General features: G+C 41.7%; 2 protein-coding genes across 2 annotated transcripts; both read left to right on the top strand.

The window, feature by feature from the left end:
- Positions 1–9930: 9930 nt before the first annotated feature.
- LOC311105531 (uncharacterized protein) lies at positions 9931–12318 on the top strand. Its single transcript, XM_084147708.1, has 5 exons — positions 9931–10199; positions 10548–10886; positions 11097–11288; positions 11509–11537; positions 11634–12318. The coding sequence occupies exons 1-5, from the start codon at positions 10136–10138 to the stop codon at positions 11739–11741; spliced, it is 732 nt and encodes a 243-aa protein (XP_084003834.1). The 5' UTR covers positions 9931–10135; the 3' UTR covers positions 11742–12318.
- Positions 12319–19259: 6941 nt separating this feature from the next.
- On the top strand, positions 19260–21532 carry LOC311105401 (uncharacterized protein). The gene is made up of 5 exons (XM_084147547.1): positions 19260–19413; positions 19762–20100; positions 20311–20502; positions 20723–20751; positions 20848–21532. The coding sequence occupies exons 1-5, from the start codon at positions 19350–19352 to the stop codon at positions 20953–20955; spliced, it is 732 nt and encodes a 243-aa protein (XP_084003673.1). The 5' UTR covers positions 19260–19349; the 3' UTR covers positions 20956–21532.
- The last annotated feature ends 667 nt before the right edge of the window (positions 21533–22199 follow it).

The following is a 22199-nucleotide window of genomic DNA, read 5'->3' as shown; positions in this document are numbered from 1 at the left end:
ATTAACATTGATTCATTGGGTGAAATACATTTACATTTTAGTCATTTAGCAGACGCTCTTATCCAGAGCGACTTACAGTTAGTGAGTGCATACATTTTCAATACAAATGGATATTAATACAAGGACATGTGAAAAGCAGACCTGGGTTCAAATGCTACATTAAACCATTTCAAATACATTATCTGTGCTTGATTAAGCTTGCCTGGCATAATGGACCAATACAATAGTCCCAAACTGCAAACCAGGCAGGCTAGAGCACACACTCAAAGAACTTGAAAGATTTCAAATAGTATGTGAACCCAGGTCTGGATTCATCAGACACCCACAGCGAAACAGAAAGCAAATAAACCAAATCCAAACTCTCTGCTCAACCTCTCACATAGTGAGAAGCACATGGAAAGTGAAAGGGTTTGAGATAGATTGTAAGGCGCAACTTTGGCTAAATTAAGCTTGTGACAGAGCGCAATGGCATTTTTCTTTTCATGTGAGCAAATCTCCACAAATACATCGCTTGGTTTATAAGGATCAAGTCCCTTACTTCTGCAGCTTAAGACAAACTTGAACACTTCAATACTGTTTGATGAGGGTTGAGCCATAGAGATAAATACCGTATCTATCAATTCCCTGTCAATTCCTCAATGTATTCCTATGAGATAAAAAATAAAATAATGAATTGAAATGGAACTGACCCCAACCCTAGCAACCCTAGTATCTATAGTGGCTTGCGAAAGTATTCACCCCCTTGGCATTTTTCCTATTTTGTTGCCTTACAACCTGGAATTAAAATTGATTTTGGGGGGGTTTGTTTAATTTGATTTACACAACATGCCTACCACTTTGAAGATGCAACATATATATTTTTTGTGAAACAAACAAGAAATAAGACAAAAAAACAGAAGACTTGGGCGTGCATAACTATTAACACCCCAAAGTCAATACTTTGTAGAGCCACCTTTTGCAGCAATTACAGCTGCAAGTCTCTTGGGGTATGTCTCTATAAACTTGGCACATCTAGCCACTGGGATTGTTGTCCATTCTTCAAGGCAAAACTGCTCCAGCTCCTTCAAGTTGGATGGGTTCCTCTGGTGTACAGCAATCTTTAAGTCATACCACAGATTCTCAATTGGATTGAGGTCTGGGCTTTGGCCATTCCAAGACATTTAAATGTTTCCCCTTAAACCACTCGAGTGTTGCTTTAGCAGTATGCTTAGGATCATTGTCCTGCTGGAAGGTGAACCGCCGTCCCAGTCTCAAATCTCTGGAAGACTGAAACAGGTTTTCCTCAAGAATTTCCCTGTATTTAGCGCCATCCATCATTCCCTCAATTCTGACCAGTTTCCCAGTCCCTGCCGATGAAAAACATCCCCACAGCATGATACTGCCACCACCATGCTTCACTGTGGGATGGTGTTCTTGGGGTGATGAGAGGTGTTGGGTTTGCGCCAGACATAGCGTTTTCCTTGATGGCCAAAAAGCTCAATTTTAGTCTCATCTGACCAGAGTACCTTCTTCCATATGTTTGTGGAGTCTCCCACATGCCTTTTGGCGAACACCAAACGTGTTTGCTTATTTTTTTCTTTAAGCAATGGCTTTTGTCTGGCCACTCTTCCGAAAAGCCCAGCTCTGTGGAGTGTACGGCTTAAAGTGGTCCTATGGACAAAAACTCAAATCCGCTGTGGAGCTTTGCAGCTCTTTCAGGGTTATCTTCGGTCTCTTTGTTGCCTCTCTGATTAATGCCCTCCTTGCCTGGTCCCTGAGTTTTGATGGGCGGCCCTCTCTTGGCAGGTTTGTTGTGGTGCCATATTCTTCCCATTGTTTAATAATGGATTTAAATGGTGTTCCGTGGGATGTTCAAAGTTTCTGATATTTTTTTATAACCCAACCCTGATCTTTCCTCCACAACTTTGTCCCTGACCTGTTTGGAGAGCTCCTTGGTTTTCATGGTGCCGCTTGCTTGGTGGTGCCCCTTGCTTAGTGGTGTTGCAGACTCTGGGGTCTTTCAGAATAGGTGTATATATACTGAGATCATGTGACAGATCATGTGACACTTAGATTGCACACAGGTGGACTTTATTTAACTAATTATGTGACTTCTGAAGGTAATTGGCTGCACCAGATCTTATTTAGGGGATTCGTAGCAAAGGGGGTGAATATATATGCACGCATCACTTTTCTGTTATTTTTTTTAAAGATGTTTTTTTAACACTTAATTTTTTTCATTCCACTTCACCAATTTGGACTATTTTGCGTATGTCCATTACATGAAATCCAAATAAAAATCTATTTAAATTACAGGTTGTAATGCAACGAAATAGGAAAAACGCCAAGGGGGATGAATACTTTTGCAAGGCACTGTATGCAGTATCTAAATACCGTATCTATCTCTATTGTGGATTGATCCATTCTATTGACCTGCGTTGACTGTACTGTATGTGAGGCCAGAGGGAAAGACGACCAGCATTACAACAGGTGACTCAAAAAGAAGCGAAACTACTGCAGCAAGAACTCCTTGTTAGGCAATAGAGGAACTGTCCCCAGACAGACATACTGGGGCAAAGGCAAGAGAGACAGTCCCCCTGGTTAACAACAACATCCCATTCTGAAGGATAGTAACACAACTTACACCAACCTGGACCCATATATGGAGATCGTAACAGAAGAGGACCACAATGAACAATCACTGTAATCTGAGAGATGAGTGCAGCGGAAAAGTGACCTATAACCACAGTTTCCCAAATCAATGATGATGAATGTTATGAGGTTAAAGGCCCAGTGCAGTCAAAAACTAGATTTTCCTGTGTTCTATATGTATTTCCACACTATGAGGTTGGAATAATACTGTGAAGTTGTGAAAATTATAATAATGCCCTTTTAGTGTAAGAGCTTGAAAGACCGCCTGAAATTTCTGCCTGTTCTGGTGGGATGGAGTTTTGGCCTTCCATGGTGACATCACCATGCAGTAAATTGGTTATTAGAAAGAGAGTTCCAAACCTCTCTGCCAATAACAGCTAATTTTCAGTTTTCCCCTCCCCACTCCCAGATAGTCCTAGCAAAATTATTGCTTGAGAAATTGCTATTTTTGTTTCTTTTTGACCATTTGAAAACAAATCACAGTAAGGTACTTAATTGTTACTCAGAAATCGTATGATATTAAGATAAAAATGCCTGCATTGGACCTTTAAAACTTGCCTTGTCTAGTTGTTGGGTTAATGTTACAGATGAGTATTTTAATCAGACCAGCGGCCAATAAAAATGTGATGTCAGTAACACATGGCACCTAGCCTCTCACTGTGAGTTATTTCTGTACCAGACACATCGAGAGAGAGAGAGAGAGAGAGAGAGAGAGAGAGAGAGAGAGAGAGAGAGAGAGAGAGAGAGTGAGAGAGAGGAACCTTTTTTTCAACACTTCTTAGTTCAGACTCACAGGATTCTCCCTCCTTTCCAGCTCAGTATCTGTCTACCTGTGCACCCTCTATTGCAGTCCACTTAATTCCCTTTAGTCATGAAGTTAAGTACATTTTGTTATTCCATTGTGATGCGCTGTTGATGTTGTGGATGTTTTTTGCTCCAACAGCCAGTGTTGTCCCTTTTTTGGAAAATCCAGATTTCTACTCGGACTGCAATAGAAAATAACAGAAATGTCCCATTACAACAACACCATCATCATCATCATGTATATTCTAATGAGAGATCAAGCTGATAGGTTATTGCAGGATCTCTAGCTAGATAGTGTCCTACAGATAAGAGATGAGGGATGCAGAGCAGACCCAGCAGTGAAGGGACTGTGATACAGGACCAAGCTACTGTCCCTGATGCTGTATCCACCTATCATATCCTAATGACTCTGGAGGAGAGCAGTGGGTCATTTCAAGACTGTATTCACTGAGCAGTGTGTTTATCACACATGCAGCACAGTTGAGTAGAGTACAGTACAGTACAGTGTATAGTGAAGTATAGTATAGTATATAGTATAGTACAGTACAGTATAGTATAATACAGTACAGTATAGTATAGTACAGTACAGTACAGTACAGTGCAGTATAGTACAGTACAGTTCAGTATAGTACAGTACAGTATAGTATGGTACGGTACAGTACAGTGAGACATCACTTACAGTTGTGGAGTGGCTCATCTTGTCAAAGCGGAACTTCAAGTTTGACCTGGGAGACATCTTACTCTTTACATCTGGAGGAGAATAAGAGAAAGCCTCTGTTAACAGAGGAATACATACTATATGATTGAGTGTCAATCACACATTGACGAGGAGAAACAACAAAGTAAGTAACATGTGTGCTTCCTGATAGTTAGAGTAAAGAATGTCAACAAACCCACCATTGTAATCTACAGTGTAAGAGATACAGAGGGCATAGAGACCTACAGTTGAAGTCGGAAGTTTACATACACCTTAGCCTAATACATTTAAACTCAGTTGTTCACAATTCCTGACATTTAATCCTAGTAGAAATTCCCTGTCTTAGTTCAGTTAGGATCACCACTTTATTTTAAGAATGTGAAATGTCAGAATAATAGTAGAGAGAATTATTTATTTCAGCTTTTATTTCTTTCATCACATTCCCAGTGGGTCAGAAGTTTACATACACTCAATTAGTATTTACCTTTAAATTGTTTCACTTGGGTCAAACGTTTCGGGTAGCCTTCCACAAGCTTCCCCACAATAAGTTGGGTGAATTTTGGCCCATTCCTCCTGACAGAGCTGGTGTAACTGAGTCAGGTTTGTAGGCCTCCTTGCTCGCACACGCTTTTTCAGTTCTGCCCACAAATGTTCTATAGGATTAAGGTCAGGGCTTTGTGATGGCCACTCCAATACCTTGACTTTGTTGTCCTTAAGCCATTTTGCCACAACTTTGGAAGTATGCTTGGGGTCATTGTCCATTTGGAAGACCCATTTGCGACCAAGCTTTAAATTCCTGACTGATGTCTTGAGATGTTGCTTCAATATATCCACATAATTTTCCTTCCTCATGATGCCATCTATTTTGTGAAGTGCACCAGTCCCTCCTGCAGCAAAGCACCCCCACAGCATGATGCTGCCACCCTGTGCTTCACAGTTGGGATGGTGTTCTTCGGCTTGCAAGAGCCCCCTTTTTCCTCCAAACATAACGATGGTCATTATGGCCACCCACGCAGGCAGTGTGGTGAAGAAGGCGCAACAGAGCCTCTTCAACCTTTATTTTTTTTTTAAAAAATTATTTTTTATTTCACCTTTATTTAACCAGGTAAACCAGTTGAGAACAGGTTCTCATTTACAACTGCGACCTGGCCAAGATAAAGCAAAGCAGTGCAATAAAAACAACACAGAGTTACATATGGGGTAAAAAAAACATAAAGTCAAAAATACAACAGAAAATATATATACAGTGTGTGCAAATGTAGCAAGTTATGGAGGTAAGGCAATAAATAGGCTATAGTGCAGAATAATTACAATAGTATTAACACTGGAATGCTAGATGTGCAAGAGATTATGTGCAAATAGAGATACTGGGGTGCAAAAGAGCAAAATAAATAACAATATAGGGATGAGGTAGTTGGGTGGGCTAATTTCAGATGGGCTGTGTACAGGTGCAATGATCGGTAAGGTGCTCTGACAACTGATGCTTAAAGTTATTGAGGGAGATAAGAGTCTCCAGCTTCAGAGATTTTTGCAATTCGTTCCAGTCATTGGCAGCAGAGAACTGGAAGGAATGGCGGCCAAAGGAGGTGTTGGCTTTGGGAATGACCAGTGAGATATACCTGCTGGAGCGCAGACTACGGGTGGGTGCTGCTATGGTGACCAATGAGCTAAGATAAGGCGGGGATTTGCCTAGCAGTGATTTATAGATGGCCTGGAGCCAGTGGGTTTGACGACGAACATGTAGTGAGGACCAGCCAACAAGAGCGTACAGGTCACAGTGGTGGGTAGTGTATGGGGCTTTGGAGACAAAACGGATGGCACTGTGATAGACTACATCCAATTTGCTGAGTAGAGTGTTGGAGGCTATTTTGTAAATGACATCGCCGAAGTCAAGGATCGGTAGGATAGTCAGTTTTACGAGGGCATGTTTGGCAGCATGAGTGAAGGAGGCTTTGTTGCGAAATAGGAAGCCGATTCTAGATTTAACTTTGGATTGGAGATTCTTTATGTGAGTCTGGAAGTTGAGTTTACAGTCTAACCAGACACCTAGGTATTTGTAGTTGTCCACATACTCTAGGTCAGACCCGTCGAGAGTGGTGATTCTAGTCGGGTGGGCGGGTGCCAGCAGCGTTCGATTGAAAAGCATCCATTTAGTTTTACTAGTGTTTAAGAGCAGTTGGAGGCTACTGAAGGATTGTTGTATGGCATTGAAGCTCGTTTGGAGGTTCCAATGAAGGGCCAGATGTATACAAAATGGTGTCGTCTGCGTAGAGGTGGATCTGAGAGTCACCAGCAGCAAGAGCGACATAATTGATATACACGGAGAAAAGTGTCGGCCCAAGAATTGAACCCTGTGGCACCCCCATAGAGACTGCCATAGGTCCAGACAACAGGCCCTCCGATTTGACACACTGAACTCTATCTGAGAAGTAGTTGGTGAACCAGGCGAGGCAGTCATTTGAGAAACCAAGGCTATTTAGTCTGCCAATAAGAATGCGGTGGTTGACAGAGTCGAAAGCCTTGGCCAGGTCGATGAAGACGGCTGCACAGTACTGTCTATTATCAATCGCGGTTATAATATCGTTTATGACCTTGAGCGTGGCTGAAGTGCACCCGTGACCAGCTCGGAAACCGGATTGCATAGCGGAGAAGGTACGGTGGTATTCGAAATGGTCGGTGATCTGTTTGTTAACTTGGCTTTCAAATACTTTCGAAAGGCAGGGCAGGATGGATATAGGTCTGTAGCAGTTTGGATCTAGAGTGTCACCCCCTTTGAAGAGGGGGATGACCGCGGCAGCTTTCCAATCTCTGGGGATCTCAGACGTTATGAAAGAGAGGTTGAACAGACTAGTAATAGGGGTAGCGACAATTTCGGCGGCTAGTTTTAGAAAGAAAGGGTCCAGATTGTCTAGCCCAGCTGATTTGTAGGGGTCCAGATTTTGCAGCGCTTTCAAAACATCAGCTGTCTGAATTTGTGTGAAGGAGAAGCGGGGGGGGGCATGGGCAAGTTGCAGCAGAGGGTGCAGAGTTGGTGGCCGGGTTAGTGGTAGCCAGATGGAAAGCATGGCCAGCTGTAGCAAAATGCTTGTTGAAATTCTCGATTATTGTAGATTTATCGGTGGTGATAGTGTTTCCTAGCCTCAGTGCAGTGGGCAGCTGGGAGGAAGTGCTCTTATTCTCCATGGACTTTACAGTGTCCCAAAACTTTTTGGAGTTAGTGCTACAGGATGCAAATTTCTGTTTGAAAAAGTTAGCCTTTGCTTTCCTGACTGCTTGTGTATATTGGTTCCTAACTTCCCTGAAAAGTTGCATATCGCGGGGGCTATTTGATGCTAATGCTGTACGCCACAGGATGTTTTTGTGCTGGTCAAGGGCAGTCAAGTCTGAGGAGAACCAGGGGCTATATTGGTTCTTAGTTCTGTATTTTTTGAATGGGGCATGTTTATTTAAGATTGAGAGGAAATTACTTTTAAGGAACAACCAGGCATCCTCTACTGACGGAATGAGATCTATATCCATCCAGGATACCTGGGCCAGGTCAATTAGGAAGGCATGCTCGCTAAAGTGTTTTAGGGAGCGTTTGACAGTGATGAGGGGTGGTCGTTTGACCGCGGACCCGTTACGGACGCAGGCAATAAGGCAGTGATCGCTGAGATCCTGGTTGAAGACAGCTGAGGTGTATTTAGAGGGTATGTTAGTCAGGATGATATCTATGAGGGTACCCATGTTTACGGATTTAGGGTTGTACCTGGTAGGTTCGTTGATAATTTGCGTGAGGTTGAGGGCATCTAGCTTGGATTGTAGGATGGCTGGGGTATTAAGCATATCCCAATTTAGGTCACCAAGCAGTACAAACTCTGAGGATAAATGGGGGGCAATCAATTCACATATGGTGTCCAGGGCACAGCTGGGGGCTGAGGGGGGTCTGTAGCAAGCGGCAACAGTGAGAGACTTATTTCTGGAAAGGTGGATTTTTAGAAGTAGAAGCTCAAGCTGTTTGGGCACAGACCTGGATAGTATGATAGAGCTCTGCAGGCTATCTCTACAGTAGATTGCAACTCCACCCCCTTTGGCAGTTCTATCTAGACGGAAAATGTTATAGTTGGGGATGGACATTTCAGAATTTTTGGTGGCCTTCCTGAGCCAGGATTCAGACACTGCTAGAACATCAGGGTTGGCAGAGTGTGCTAACGCAGTGAATAACTCAAACTTAGGAAGTAGACTTCTGATATTTATGTGCAAGAAACCAAGACTTTTGCGATTACAGAAGTCATCAAATGATAGCGCCTGGGGAGTAGGAGTGATACTGAGGGCTGCAGGGCCTGGGTTAGCCTCTACATCACCAGAGGAACAGAGGAGGACTAGAATAAGGATACGGCTAAAGGCTTTAAGAACTGGTCTTCTAGTGCGTTGGGTACATAGAATAAAGGGGGCAGATTTCCGGGTGTTATAGAAAAGATTCAGGGCATTATGTACAGACAAGGATATGGAAGGATATGAGTAAAGTGGAGGTAAACCTAACCGTTGGGTAACAATGAAAGAGATAGCATCGCTGGAGGCATCAATTGAGTCGGTCTCCGCGTGTATAGGGGGAGGGGCAAAGGAGCTATCTAAGGCAGGTTTAGCTAGGCTGGGGGGTCTACAGTGATATAGTAAAATTAGAAATAACCGAAACAACAATAAACTAACCATGTTTGGGCTGAGGCTAAACATAAACAGGATGTAGTACCGTAAAAAGGAACAGTCCAGCAGACATCAGCTGTATAGCTGAGTTATCATAAGGTCCGGTGGTAAACTAGTGAGTAAGAGGCCACGGCTAGCGTGTGCTAGCGGGCCGGGGCTAGCAGATGGATGGAATCTTCGTGGTTAACGTCGTAACCACATCAGACGATTTCGTCGGCAGACCAGTCGTGTAGGATCGGCGGGGCTCCGTGTCAACACTAGGTGGTCCCGTCCGGTTGACAGAGAGGTAGATAGCCGGGAGATGGGCCTAGCTCAGGATGATTAGCCAGACCACAGCGTCCGTTTTGTTGTAGCTAGCTGATAGCGATGAATCCGGAGTTAAAGGTCCAGTGATTCAGTGATTCCGGCGGAAAAACTGATATGTTCTGGGTCGATAACGCGCTGTGCAGACTGGCCGAATATCCGGTGATTAATGTCCAGTGATTAAAATTAATCCCGCAGAAAAAATCCAATGTTCTGGGTGAAATACCGCTAGCTGAGGCTAATAGCAAGTAGCTAGTTAGCTGGCTAGCTGGCTAGCTAGTTTCAACTGGAGATTCTAGATTCTAGATAAAGGTAAATCAATAAAATAATCCGTTCCACATTGAGTGAGGCGGGTTGCAGGAAAGTATATTTTGTAGAAGGATGAAAAGTCTGATATGGAAATATGTACGAAAAATACAGAAAAAGAGGGTATTTACAGGCTATTTACAGACATACGATAAAAACACAACTGCACTACTACGCCATCTTGGAACGAGGAGGCTGAAGAAACTTGGCCTAGCACCTAAAACCCTCACAAACCCTCACAAATAATTGTGCCCAGCCCACAGAGTTTGGGGTTCAGCCTGAGGAAGGATGTGATTTGTATTTTGGAGTTGGAGAGAGAGAGAGAGAGAGAGAGAGAGAGAGAGAGAGAGAGAGAGAGAGAGTGCGTGTGTGTGTCTGTCTGTGTGTGTGTGTGTGTGTGTGTGTGTGTGTGTGTGTGGTTGCGTGCATGCGCACACTTGTGTGTGTGTGTGTGTACTTCCTTCCTAACTTCCAACTCGACTGAGGCAGCTAGTGGAAACCATTTCGCAATTGTGGAGAGTACATTCCCAATGAGGGGGAAAATTTTAACTAGAAAGTGAGAGAACGATTGAGAAACAAAGAAGAACAATGTTGGGTCCAGCTTCCTGAGGCACCAGGACATTGTCTAGGGGCTGCTCTATGGAACCCGTCATGAGCTCATACAGGGGAAAGGAACTAGAAGGAAAACGCTAAAGAAAACCGTACTATTCTATGGGGAAGAAAGACATGTACAACTGTCTGTTTCTCTCAATTACTTGTCTATGCATTCTCCCGGGTAAGTCCAACTACTCTTGTTTAGGATTCCTGACAGTTGTGGATATAACCTTGGTTTTAAAACCATACTTAGGATGACCAACAAATACCTGAAACCGCTATCTAGGATGTCGCTCAAGATCAGAAAAGGAAGGACAAGTAATCAATCAAACAATCTAATCTAAATTGATCTGCTTTCCTACAAAAGAGGTATCATGAGAAAGAACTACCCTCAATTAACTCTCTCTCATTACTATAAATGTAGATTGCTATTAGGATATTAATTGCTGTAGATGCTGCTCCTCTATTGTCTAGTGAATTTTTTATATCATATTTATATGTTCACTTTTTTCAATTTTTGTTCCCTCAGGTTATGATGCAGAGGAATGTGTGACTTCTGTCTTTGCAAAGAAAAGAAATGTTAACGTACCAAAGGGGGGCACTCTTTCCCTATCCTGTGTTGTTCAGCATTGTGGAGATGATGGCTGGACAGGGGGATGGGGGCTGTCAACAGAGGGACAGTTCCTTCTCTTTAGTCCCACTCCAAGGCATCATCTCTCCAACGTCACATTGACAACCAATAGAACCCGCCTGCTCATGGACATCCTCAACGTCAACCAATCAGATTATGGAATGTACCATTGCCAGATCACCTGGGTTGAGGGATACACCAGTGTTGGACATATGACATATGTGAACATCACTGCAGGTAGATATGGTCCTTCTAGTCTACATCAACTCATTGTTAATCAGTTGCAAGTAATGTACAGTATGTATTTATTTTTGTCCACGCTTTGTAAGATTTCCCCCCAAAATGAGAAACAATCACAGAAAATGATCACTCCACATTCCCAGATGACAGGTAGACTGGTATGCCTGTGCTCTGACTTCATTGATGTGCTATACCCTTTCTCTGCAGCCATACCACCCACATCCGTGAGGAAGGTCTATTTCAGGGTCGTGGTGTATGTAAGTACCAGTTTGGTAATCACCCTGGTTTTGGTTCTGGGTCTGGCTTGCCATATAAGGTCAAAGGTCCCATCTCAGCCCCCACCAATACCACCTCCCAAGCCCCCACCACGCTCCCGAAGTGTACGCAAGGACAAGCCCCGTAAGACATTTCTTTCTTTATCGATACAATTTCATAACATCTTGCTGCAGTATATGTTGACATGCACATTTCTACCACAGCACTGTACATGAACATGATATCCAATTGTACAGTTGATCGTGTCTACTGCTTATTTAAAGGCCAAATCTAATGCTAATTTATGAAGTGCCCAATTTGGTATGCATTAATTCTGCTTTTGACTCTGATCTTTTCTTTGCAGCCACACCCAAGCCTAAACCAAAGATAGAGGTGAGTGTTATTTGAATAATAGCTTCTGAATGTCCTTTTCCTTAACCTTTTCTAGAATGCTTCCTCAGACTAACCCGATTGTCTGTTTTCTTGCAGTTGGTCTATGCAGCTCTTTCAAAGGACTGCCTTGAACAGCAGAATCCTAATCCTCAACGAGAAGCTGCACAGCCCACAGTCTACTCCTCTCTCCGACTCACTGTTTAATGTGGGATGGACAGTGTATGGGCAGTCAGACTTTTATATTGTAGAGACCTCAACCCAACTCCTACCCACTGGGCACACACTGGTTGAATCAACGTTATTTCCACGTCATTTCAATTAAAGTACGTTGACCCAATTTGGAATAGACATTGAATTGACGTCTGTGCCCAGTAGGTAGTGACCTCGTCAAATGGTTCGGATCGCTTGTCGTAAAGGCTAAGGCGTTGGGTTGACAGTCACTGGACCCCGGTTCGAGTCTTGGCCAAGGCTATCCTCTGAATTCACTTCAATATTCACCTCTTCATGTAACAGACTGTGTTGACCGAGTGGTCACATTTCAGTGATCTGGATTGAATGATTTCAGATGCATTCTGATTCTGTACGTGCATGCAGGAACAGCCATCCACACACTCAGCTAGATCGTGATGCCATGTGAAAATCATCTGTGAATAGAATCTATGTTCAATGTTCTAAATAATGATTTATGCAACTGTCTTTTATTTGTTAACACTGTAATTATTTTGTAATTTGTGGGAACTACTTTCTCTGCCATATGTTTGAATAAACAAAATAGAACTGATGTTCAATACCAAAATATTGCCACTGCTAAGCAAAGTGGAGCAAATTGTATTAAGTGTTGCCCCCTCTAAACAATGTTCCATGTAAAGCATATCTGTGTTCAGATACTATTTGAAATCTTTCAAATACTTTGAGTGTTTGCTCTAGCCTGCCTGGAGGGCCGGAGGGGCGAGGTTTGCAGTTTTTTGACTATTCTATTGGTCCATTACGCCAGGCAAGCTCAATCAAGCACATATATATTGTTTAAGATAATTTCAAATAGTATTTGAACCCAGGTCTAAAGCACGCTATCTCCCATTCAGAATAAACAGACAAGAACAATCAGATATGCCTCTGTTGCTTCCTGTGAGGTCACTGAATTAAGCAACACAACACAAATTGACACAAAATACATTTTATTTTATAATACATTCTTAATGGCACATTACATAACGAAATATACATATACATGTGTATGCTTTTTAAATTAACATTTCCTTTCGTTTGACCTCTTTCATTAATTTAATCTGCAATTACATTTTTACATAACATCAATAGCAAAATATAAAATCAATAAATTATGTCCTTATTAACAGAGATTAGGCTGAGGGGCACTTGTGGATGCCCTCTATAAACTAAAAGACTAGTTCCTATATAACTTTCTGCCCTGCTCAACTTTCTGAGTTTTTGTGTACCACATAACAGAACTCCAGTCACAAATATTCCAGCGATAGGAATTAACCTCTATACAGCTATTGTGCATGGATATTCTCCCAAACTCAAATATAGTTGACTGATTTGGTCACATCAATGGAGACCTTGCCATTTCAATATGTTCCTGGGTGAAGACATACACACGTGAATGTTTATAATCATATAGCTTACAACAAGGTAAAGTGATAATATATTTTGGAACTACAATGCGCTAACATTGTTTTGGGGATTGTAAGATCAACTGTTTTTGCTGTTTGCTTCTACTTAAGACTGAAAAAATAACCATCAAAATCACAAAGCATTCAATCACAGTTCCAAAATATGTAAAATCCTTTAAAAATATTATCTAGCCAAATATTAATTTTTGGAGAAATGTTAGTGAGAGAAAAAAACATTGTGAAATGACTAACTACTGAAAATGATTTCCATGTCGCAGTCTGTGTGTTTCTCAGCTATGCACCCTTTATAACCATAAATGTTTTCAATTAACATTGATTCATTGGGTGAAATACATTTACATTTTAGTCATTTAGCAGACGCTCTTATCCAGAGCGACTTACAGTTAGTGAGTGCATACATTTTCAATACAAATGGATATTAATACAAGGACATGTGAAAAGCAGACCTGGGTTCAAATGCTACATTAAACCATTTCAAATACATTATCTGTGCTTGATTAAGCTTGCCTGGCATAATGGACCAATACAATAGTCCCAAACTGCAAACCAGGCAGGCTAGAGCACACACTCAAAGAACTTGAAAGATTTCAAATAGTATGTGAACCCAGGTCTGGATTCATCAGACACCCACAGCGAAACAGAAAGCAAATAAACCAAATCCAAACTCTCTGCTCAACCTCTCACATAGTGAGAAGCACATGGAAAGTGAAAGGGTTTGAGATAGATTGTAAGGCGCAACTTTGGCTAAATTAAGCTTGTGACAGAGCGCAATGGCATTTTTCTTTTCATGTGAGCAAATCTCCACAAATACATCGCTTGGTTTATAAGGATCAAGTCCCTTACTTCTGCAGCTTAAGACAAACTTGAACACTTCAATACTGTTTGATGAGGGTTGAGCCATAGAGATAAATACCGTATCTATCAATTCCCTGTCAATTCCTCAATGTATTCCTATGAGATAAAAAATAAAATAATGAATTGAAATGGAACTGACCCCAACCCTAGCAACCCTAGTATCTATAGTGGCTTGCGAAAGTATTCACCCCCTTGGCATTTTTCCTATTTTGTTGCCTTACAACCTGGAATTAAAATTGATTTTGTTTAATTTGATTTACACAACATGCCTACCACTTTGAAGATGCAACATATATATTTTTTGTGAAACAAACAAGAAATAAGACAAAAAAAACAGAAGACTTGGGCGTGCATAACTATTAACACCCCAAAGTCAATACTTTGTAGAGCCACCTTTTGCAGCAATTACAGCTGCAAGTCTCTTGGGGTATGTCTCTATAAACTTGGCACATCTAGCCACTGGGATTGTTGTCCATTCTTCAAGGCAAAACTGCTCCAGCTCCTTCAAGTTGGATGGGTTCCTCTGGTGTACAGCAATCTTTAAGTCATACCACAGATTCTCAATTGGATTGAGGTCTGGGCTTTGGCCATTCCAAGACATTTAAATGTTTCCCCTTAAACCACTCGAGTGTTGCTTTAGCAGTATGCTTAGGATCATTGTCCTGCTGGAAGGTGAACCGCCATCCCAGTCTCAAATCTCTGGAAGACTGAAACAGGTTTTCCTCAAGAATTTCCCTGTATTTAGCGCCATCCATCATTCCCTCAATTCTGACCAGTTTCCCAGTCCCTGCCGATGAAAAACATCCCCACAGCATGATACTGCCACCACCATGCTTCACTGTGGGATGGTGTTCTTGGGGTGATGAGAGGTGTTGGGTTTGCGCCAGACATAGCGTTTTCCTTGATGGCCAAAAAGCTCAATTTTAGTCTCATCTGACCAGAGTACCTTCTTCCATATGTTTGTGGAGTCTCCCACATGCCTTTTGGCGAACACCAAATGTGTTTGCTTATTTTTTTCTTTAAGCAATGGCTTTTGTCTGGCCACTCTTCCGAAAAGCCCAGCTCTGTGGAGTGTACGGCTTAAAGTGGTCCTATGGACAAAAACTCAAATCCGCTGTGGAGCTTTGCAGCTCTTTCAGGGTTATCTTCGGTCTCTTTGTTGCCTCTCTGATTAATGCCCTCCTTGCCTGGTCCCTGAGTTTTGATGGGCGGCCCTCTCTTGGCAGGTTTGTTGTGGTGCCATATTCTTCCCATTGTTTAATAATGGATTTAAATGCTGTTCCGTGGGATGTTCAAAGTTTCTGATATTTTTTTATAACCCAACCCTGATCTTTCCTCCACAACTTTGTCCCTGACCTGTTTGGAGAGCTCCTTGGTTTTCATGGTGCCGCTTGCTTGGTGGTGCCCCTTGCTTAGTGGTGTTGCAGACTCTGGGGTCTTTCAGAATAGGTGTATATATACTGAGATCATGTGACAGATCATGTGACACTTAGATTGCACACAGGTGGACTTTATTTAACTAATTATGTGACTTCTGAAGGTAATTGGCTGCACCAGATCTCTATATTTAGGGGATTCGTAGCAAAGGGGGTGAATATATATGCACGCATCACTTTTCTGTTATTTTTTTTAAAGATTTTTTTTTAACACTTAATTTTTTTCATTCCACTTCATCAATTTGGACTATTTTGCGTATGTCCATTACATGAAATCCAAATAAAAATCTATTTAAATTACAGGTTGTAATGCAACGAAATAGGAAAAACGCCAAGGGGGATGAATACTTTTGCAAGGCACTGTATGCAGTATCTAAATACTGTATCTATCTCTATTGTGGATTGATCCATTCTATTGACCTGCGTTGACTGTACTGTATGTGAGGCCAGAGGGAAAGACGACCAGCATTACAACAGGTGACTCAAAAAGAAGCGAAACTACTGCAGCAAGAACTCCTTGTTAGGCAATAGAGGAACTGTCCCCAGACAGACATACTGGGGCAAAGGCAAGAGAGACAGTCCCCCTGGTTAACAACAACATCCCATTCTGAAGGACAGTAACACAACTTACACCAACCTGGACCCATATATGGAGATCGTAACAGAAGAGGACCACAATGAACAATCACTGTAATCTGAGAGATGAGTGCAGCGGAAAAGTGACCTATAACCACAGTTTCCCAAATCAATGATGATGAATGTTATGAGGTTAAAGGCCCAGTGCAGTCAAAAACTAGATTTTCCTGTGTTCTATATGTATTTCCACACTATGAGGTTGTAATAATACTGTGAAGTTGTGAAAATTATAATAATGCCCTTTTAGTGTAAGAGCTTGAATGACCGCCTGAAATTTCTGCCTGTTCTGGTGGGATGGAGTTTTGGCCTTCCATGGTGACAATACCATGCAGTAAATTGGTTATTAGAAAGAGAGTTCCAAACCTCTCTGCCAATAACAGCTAATTTTCAGTTTTCCCCTCCCCACTCCCAGATAGTCCTAGCAAAATTATTGCTTGAGAAATTGCTATTTTTGTTTCTTTTTGACCATTTGAAAACAAATCACAGTAAGGTACTTAATTGTTACTCAGAAATCGTATGATATTGAGATAAAAATGCCTGCATTGGACCTTTAAAACTTGCCTTGTCTAGTTGTTGGGTTAATGTTACAGATGAGTATTTTAATCAGACCAGCGGCCAATAAAAATGTGATGTCAGTAACACATGGCACCTAGCCTCTCACTGTGAGTTATTTCTGTACCAGACACATCGAGAGAGAGAGAGAGAGAGAGAGAGAGAGAGAGAGAGAGTGAGAGAGAGGAACCTTTTTTTCAACACTTCTTAGTTCAGACTCACAGGATTCTCCCTCCTTTCCAGCTCAGTATCTGTCTACCTGTGCACCCTCTATTGCAGTCCACTTAATTCCCTTTAGTCATGAAGTTAAGTACATTTTGTTATTCCATTGTGATGCGCTGTTGATGTTGTGGATGTTTTTTGCTCCAACAGCCAGTGTTGTCCCTTTTTTGGAAAATCCAGATTTCTACTCGGACTGCAATAGAAAATAACAGAAATGTCCCATTACAACAACACCATCATCATCATCATGTATATTCTAATGAGAGATCAAGCTGATAGGTTATTGCAGGATCTCTAGCTAGATAGTGTCCTACAGATAAGAGATGAGGGATGCAGAGCAGACCCAGCAGTGAAGGGACTGTGATACAGGACCAAGCTACTGTCCCTGATGCTGTATCCACCTATCATATCCTAATGACTCTGGAGGAGAGCAGTGGGTCATTTCAAGACTGTATTCACTGAGCAGTGTGTTTATCACACATGCAGCACAGTTGAGTAGAGTACAGTACAGTACAGTGTATAGTGAAGTATAGTATAGTATATAGTATAGTACAGTACAGTATAGTATTATACAGTACAGTATAGTATAGTACAGTACAGTACAGTACAGTACAGTACAGTGCAGTATAGTACAGTTCAGTTCAGTATAGTACAGTACAGTACAGTACAGTACAGTACAGTACAGTGCAGTATAGTACAGTTCAGTTCAGTATAGTATAATACAGTACAGTATAGTATAGTACAGTACAGTACAGTACAGTGCAGTATAGTACAGTACAGTTCAGTATAGTACAGTACAGTATAGTATGGTACGGTACAGTACAGTGAGACATCACTTACAGTTGTGGAGTGGCTCATCTTGTCAAAGCGGAACTTCAAGTTTGACCTGGGAGACATCTTACTCTTTACATCTGGAGGAGAATAAGAGAAAGCCTCTGTTAACAGAGGAATACATACTATATGATTGAGTGTCAATCACACATTGACGAGGAGAAACAACAAAGTAAGTAACATGTGTGCTTCCTGATAGTTAGAGTAAAGAATGTCAACAAACCCACCATTGTAATCTACAGTGTAAGAGATACAGAGGGCATAGAGACCTACAGTTGAAGTCGGAAGTTTACATACACCTTAGCCTAATACATTTAAACTCAGTTGTTCACAATTCCTGACATTTAATCCTAGTAGAAATTCCCTGTCTTAGTTCAGTTAGAATCACCACTTTATTTTAAGAATGTGAAATGTCAGAATAATAGTAGAGAGAATTATTTATTTCAGCTTTTATTTCTTTCATCACATTCCCAGTGGGTCAGAAGTTTACATACACTCAATTAGTATTTGCCTTTAAATTGTTTCACTTGGGTCAAACGTTTCAGGTAGCCTTCCACAAGCTTCCCCACAATAAGTTGGGTGAATTTTGGCCCATTCCTCCTGACAGAGCTGGTGTAACTGAGTCAGGTTTGTAGGCCTCCTTGCTCACACACGCTTTTTCAGTTCTGCCCACAAATGTTCTATAGGATTAAGGTCAGGGCTTTGTGATGGCTACTCCAATACCTTGACTTTGTTGTCCTTAAGCCATTTTGCCACAACTTTGGAAGTATGCTTGGGGTCATTGTCCATTTGGAAGACCCATTTGCGACCAAGCTTTAAATTCCTGACTGATGTATTGAGATGTTGCTTCAATATATCCACATCATTTTCCTTCCTCATGATGCCATCTATTTTGTGAAGTGCACCAGTCCCTCCTGCAGCAAAGCACCCCCACAGCATGATGCTGCCACCCTGTGCTTCACAGTTGGGATGGTGTTCTTCGGCTTGCAAGAGCCCCCTTTTTCCTCCAAACATAACGATGGTCATTATGGCCACCCACGCAGGCAGTGTGGTGAAGAAGGCGCAACAGAGCCTCTTCAACCTCAGGAGGCTGAAGAAACTTGGCCTAGCACCTAAAACCCTCACAAATAATTGTGCCCAGCCCACAGAGTTTGGGGTTCAGCCTGAGGAAGGATGTGATTTGTATTTTGGAGTTGGAGAGAGAGAGAGAGAGAGAGAGAGAGAGAGAGAGAGAGAGAGAGAGAGTGCGTGTGTGTGTGTGTGTGTCTGTCTGTGTGTGTGTGTGTGTGTGTGTGTGTGTGTGTGTGTGTGTGTGTGTGTGTGTGTGTGTGTGGTTGCGTGCATGCGCACACTTGTGTGTGTGTGTGTGTGTACTTCCTTCCTAACTTCCAACTCGACTGAGGCAGCTAGTGGAAACCATTTCGCAATTGTGGAGAGTACATTCCCAATGAGGGGGAAAAATGAAACTAGAAAGTGAGAGAACGATTGAGAGACAAAGAAGAACAATGTTGGGTCCAGCTTCCTGAGGCACCAGGACATTGTCTAGGGGCTGCTCTATGGAACCCGTCATGAGCTCATACAGGGGAAAGGAACTAGAAGGAAAACGCTAAAGAAAACCGTACTATTCTATGGGGAAGAAAGACATGTACAACTGTCTGTTTCTCTCAATTACTTGTCTATGCATTCTCCCGGGTAAGTCCAACTACTCTTGTTTAGGATTCCTGACAGTTGTGGATATAACCTTGGTTTTAAAACCATACTTAGGATGACCAACAAATACCTGAAACCGCTATCTAGGATGTCGCTCAAGATCAGAAAAGGAAGGACAAGTAATCAATCAAACAATCTAATCTAAATTGATCTGCTTTCCTACAAAAGAGGTATCATGAGAAAGAACTACCCTCAATTAACTCTCTCTCATTACTATAAATGTAGATTGCTATTAGGATATTAATTGCTGTAGATGCTGCTCCTCTTTTGTCTAGTGAATTTTTTATATCATATTTATATGTTCACTTTTTTCAATTTTTGTTCCCTCAGGTTATGATGCAGAGGAATGTGTGACTTCTGTCTTTGCAAAGAAAAGAAATGTTAACGTACCAAAGGGGGGCACTCTTTCCCTATCCTGTGTTGTTCAGCATTGTGGAGATGATGGCTGGACAGGGGGATGGGGGCTGTCAACAGAGGGACAGTTCCTTCTCTTTAGTCCCACTCCAAGGCATCATCTCTCCAACGTCACATTGACAACCAATAGAACCCGCCTGCTCATGGACATCCTCAACGTCAACCAATCAGATTATGGAATGTACCATTGCCAGATCACCTGGGTTGAGGGATACACCAGTGTTGGACATATGACATATGTGAACATCACTGCAGGTAGATATGGTCCTTCTAGTCTACATCAACTCATTGTTAATCAGTTGCAAGTAATGTACAGTATGTATTTATTTTTGTCCACGCTTTGTAAGATTTCCCCCCAAAATGAGAAACAATCACAGAAAATGATCACTCCACATTCCCAGATGACAGGTAGACTGGTATGCCTGTGCTCTGACTTCATTGATGTGCTATACCCTTTCTCTGCAGCCATACCACCCACATCCGTGAGGAAGGTCTATTTCAGGGTCGTGGTGTATGTAAGTACCTGTTTGGTAATCACCCTGGTTTTGGTTCTGGGTCTGGCTTGCCATATAAGGTCAAAGGTCCCATCTCAGCCCCCACCAATACCACCTCCCAAGCCCCCACCACGCTCCCGAAGTGTACGCAAGGACAAGCCCCGTAAGACATTTCTTTCTTTATCGATACAATTTCATAACATCTTGCTGCAGTATATGTTGACATGCACATTTCTACCACAGCACTGTACATGAACATGATATCCAATTGTACAGTTGATCGTGTCTACTGCTTATTTAAAGGCCAAGTCTAATGCTAATTTATGAAGTGCCCAATTTGGTATGCATTAATTCTGCTTTTGACTCTGATCTTTTCTTTGCAGCCACACCCAAGCCTAATCCAAAGATAGAGGTGAGTGTTATTTGAATAATAGCTTCTGAATGTCCTTTTCCTTAACCTTTTCTAGAATGCTTCCTCAGACTAACCCGATTGTCTGTTTTCTTGCAGTTGGTCTATGCAGCTCTTTCAAAGGACTGCCTTGAACAGCAGAATCCTAATCCTCAACGAGAAGCTGCACAGCCCACAGTCTACTCCTCTCTCCGACTCACTGTTTAATGTGGGATGGACAGTGTATGGGCAGTCAGACTTTTATATTGTAGAGACCTCAACCCAACTCCTACCCACTGGGCACACACTGGTTGAATCAACGTTATTTCCACGTCATTTCAATTAAAGTACGTTGACCCAATTTGGAATAGACATTGAATTGACGTCTGTGCCCAGTAGGTAGTGAACTCGTCAAATGGTTCGGATCGCTTGTCGTAAAGGCTAAGGCGTTGGGTTGACAGTCACTGGACCCCGGTTCGAGTCTTGGCCAAGGCTATCCTCTGAATTCACTTCAATATTCACCTCTTCATGTAACAGACTGTGTTGACCGAGTGGTCACATTTCAGTGATCTGGATTGAATGATTTCAGATGCATTCTGATTCTGTACGTGCATGCAGTAACTGCCATCCACACACTCAGCTAGATCGTGATGCCATGTGAAAATCATCTGTGAATAGAATCTATGTTCAATGTTCTAAATAATGATTTATGCAACTGTCTTTTATTTGTTAACACTGTAATTATTTTGTAATTTGTGGGAACTACTTTCTCTGCCATATGTTTGAATAAACAAAATAGAACTGATGTTCAATACCAAAATATTGCCACTGCTAAGCAAAGTGGAGCAAATTGTATTAAGTGTTGCCCCCTCTAAACAATGTTCCATGTAAAGCATATCTGTGTTCAGATACTATTTGAAATCTTTCAAATACTTTGAGTGTTTGCTCTAGCCTGCCTGGAGGGCCGGAGGGGCGAGGTTTGCAGTTTTTGGACTATTCTATTGGTCCATTACGCCAGGCAAGCTCAATCAAGCACATATATATTGTTTAAGATAATTTCAAATAGTATTTGAACCCAGGTCTAAAGCACGCTATCTCCCATTCAGAATAAACAGACAAGAACAATCAGATATGCCTCTGTTGCTTCCTGTGAGGTCACTGAATTAAGCAACACAACACAAATTGACACAAAATACAACATTTTATTTTATAATACATTCTTAATGGCACATTACATAACGAAATATACATATACATGTGTATGCTTTTTAAATTAACATTTCCTTTCGTTTGACCTCTTTCATTAATTTAATCTGCAATTACATTTTTACATAACATCAATAGCAAAATATAAAATCAATAAATTATGTCCTTATTAACAGAGATTAGGCTGAGGGGCACTTGTGGATGCCCTCTATAAACTAAAAGACTAGTTCCTATATAACTTTCTGCCCTGCTCAACTTTCTGAGTT

This window comes from Coregonus lavaretus (assembly GCF_964263955.1).
Source record: "Coregonus lavaretus genome assembly, chromosome: 30".
NCBI lineage: Eukaryota > Metazoa > Chordata > Actinopteri > Salmoniformes > Salmonidae > Coregonus > Coregonus lavaretus.
The sequence above is the reverse complement of the archived record's forward strand: the minus strand, read 5'-3'. Positions and strand labels throughout refer to the sequence as shown.

Bases quoted from the DNA above. Each gene is read 5' to 3' on its own strand.
- LOC311105531 (XM_084147708.1), top strand. From the start codon at position 10,136: ATGGGGAAGAAAGACATGTACAACTGTCTGTTTCTCTCAATTACTTGT. The intron at 10,887-11,096 runs GTAGATATGGTC...CTTTCTCTGCAG, and splicing joins ATATGTGAACATCACTGCAG to CCATACCACCCACATCCGTG. The intron at 11,538-11,633 runs GTGAGTGTTATT...GTTTTCTTGCAG, and splicing joins AGCCTAAACCAAAGATAGAG to TTGGTCTATGCAGCTCTTTC.
- LOC311105401 (XM_084147547.1), top strand. From the start codon at position 19,350: ATGGGGAAGAAAGACATGTACAACTGTCTGTTTCTCTCAATTACTTGT. The intron at 20,101-20,310 runs GTAGATATGGTC...CTTTCTCTGCAG, and splicing joins ATATGTGAACATCACTGCAG to CCATACCACCCACATCCGTG. The intron at 20,752-20,847 runs GTGAGTGTTATT...GTTTTCTTGCAG, and splicing joins AGCCTAATCCAAAGATAGAG to TTGGTCTATGCAGCTCTTTC.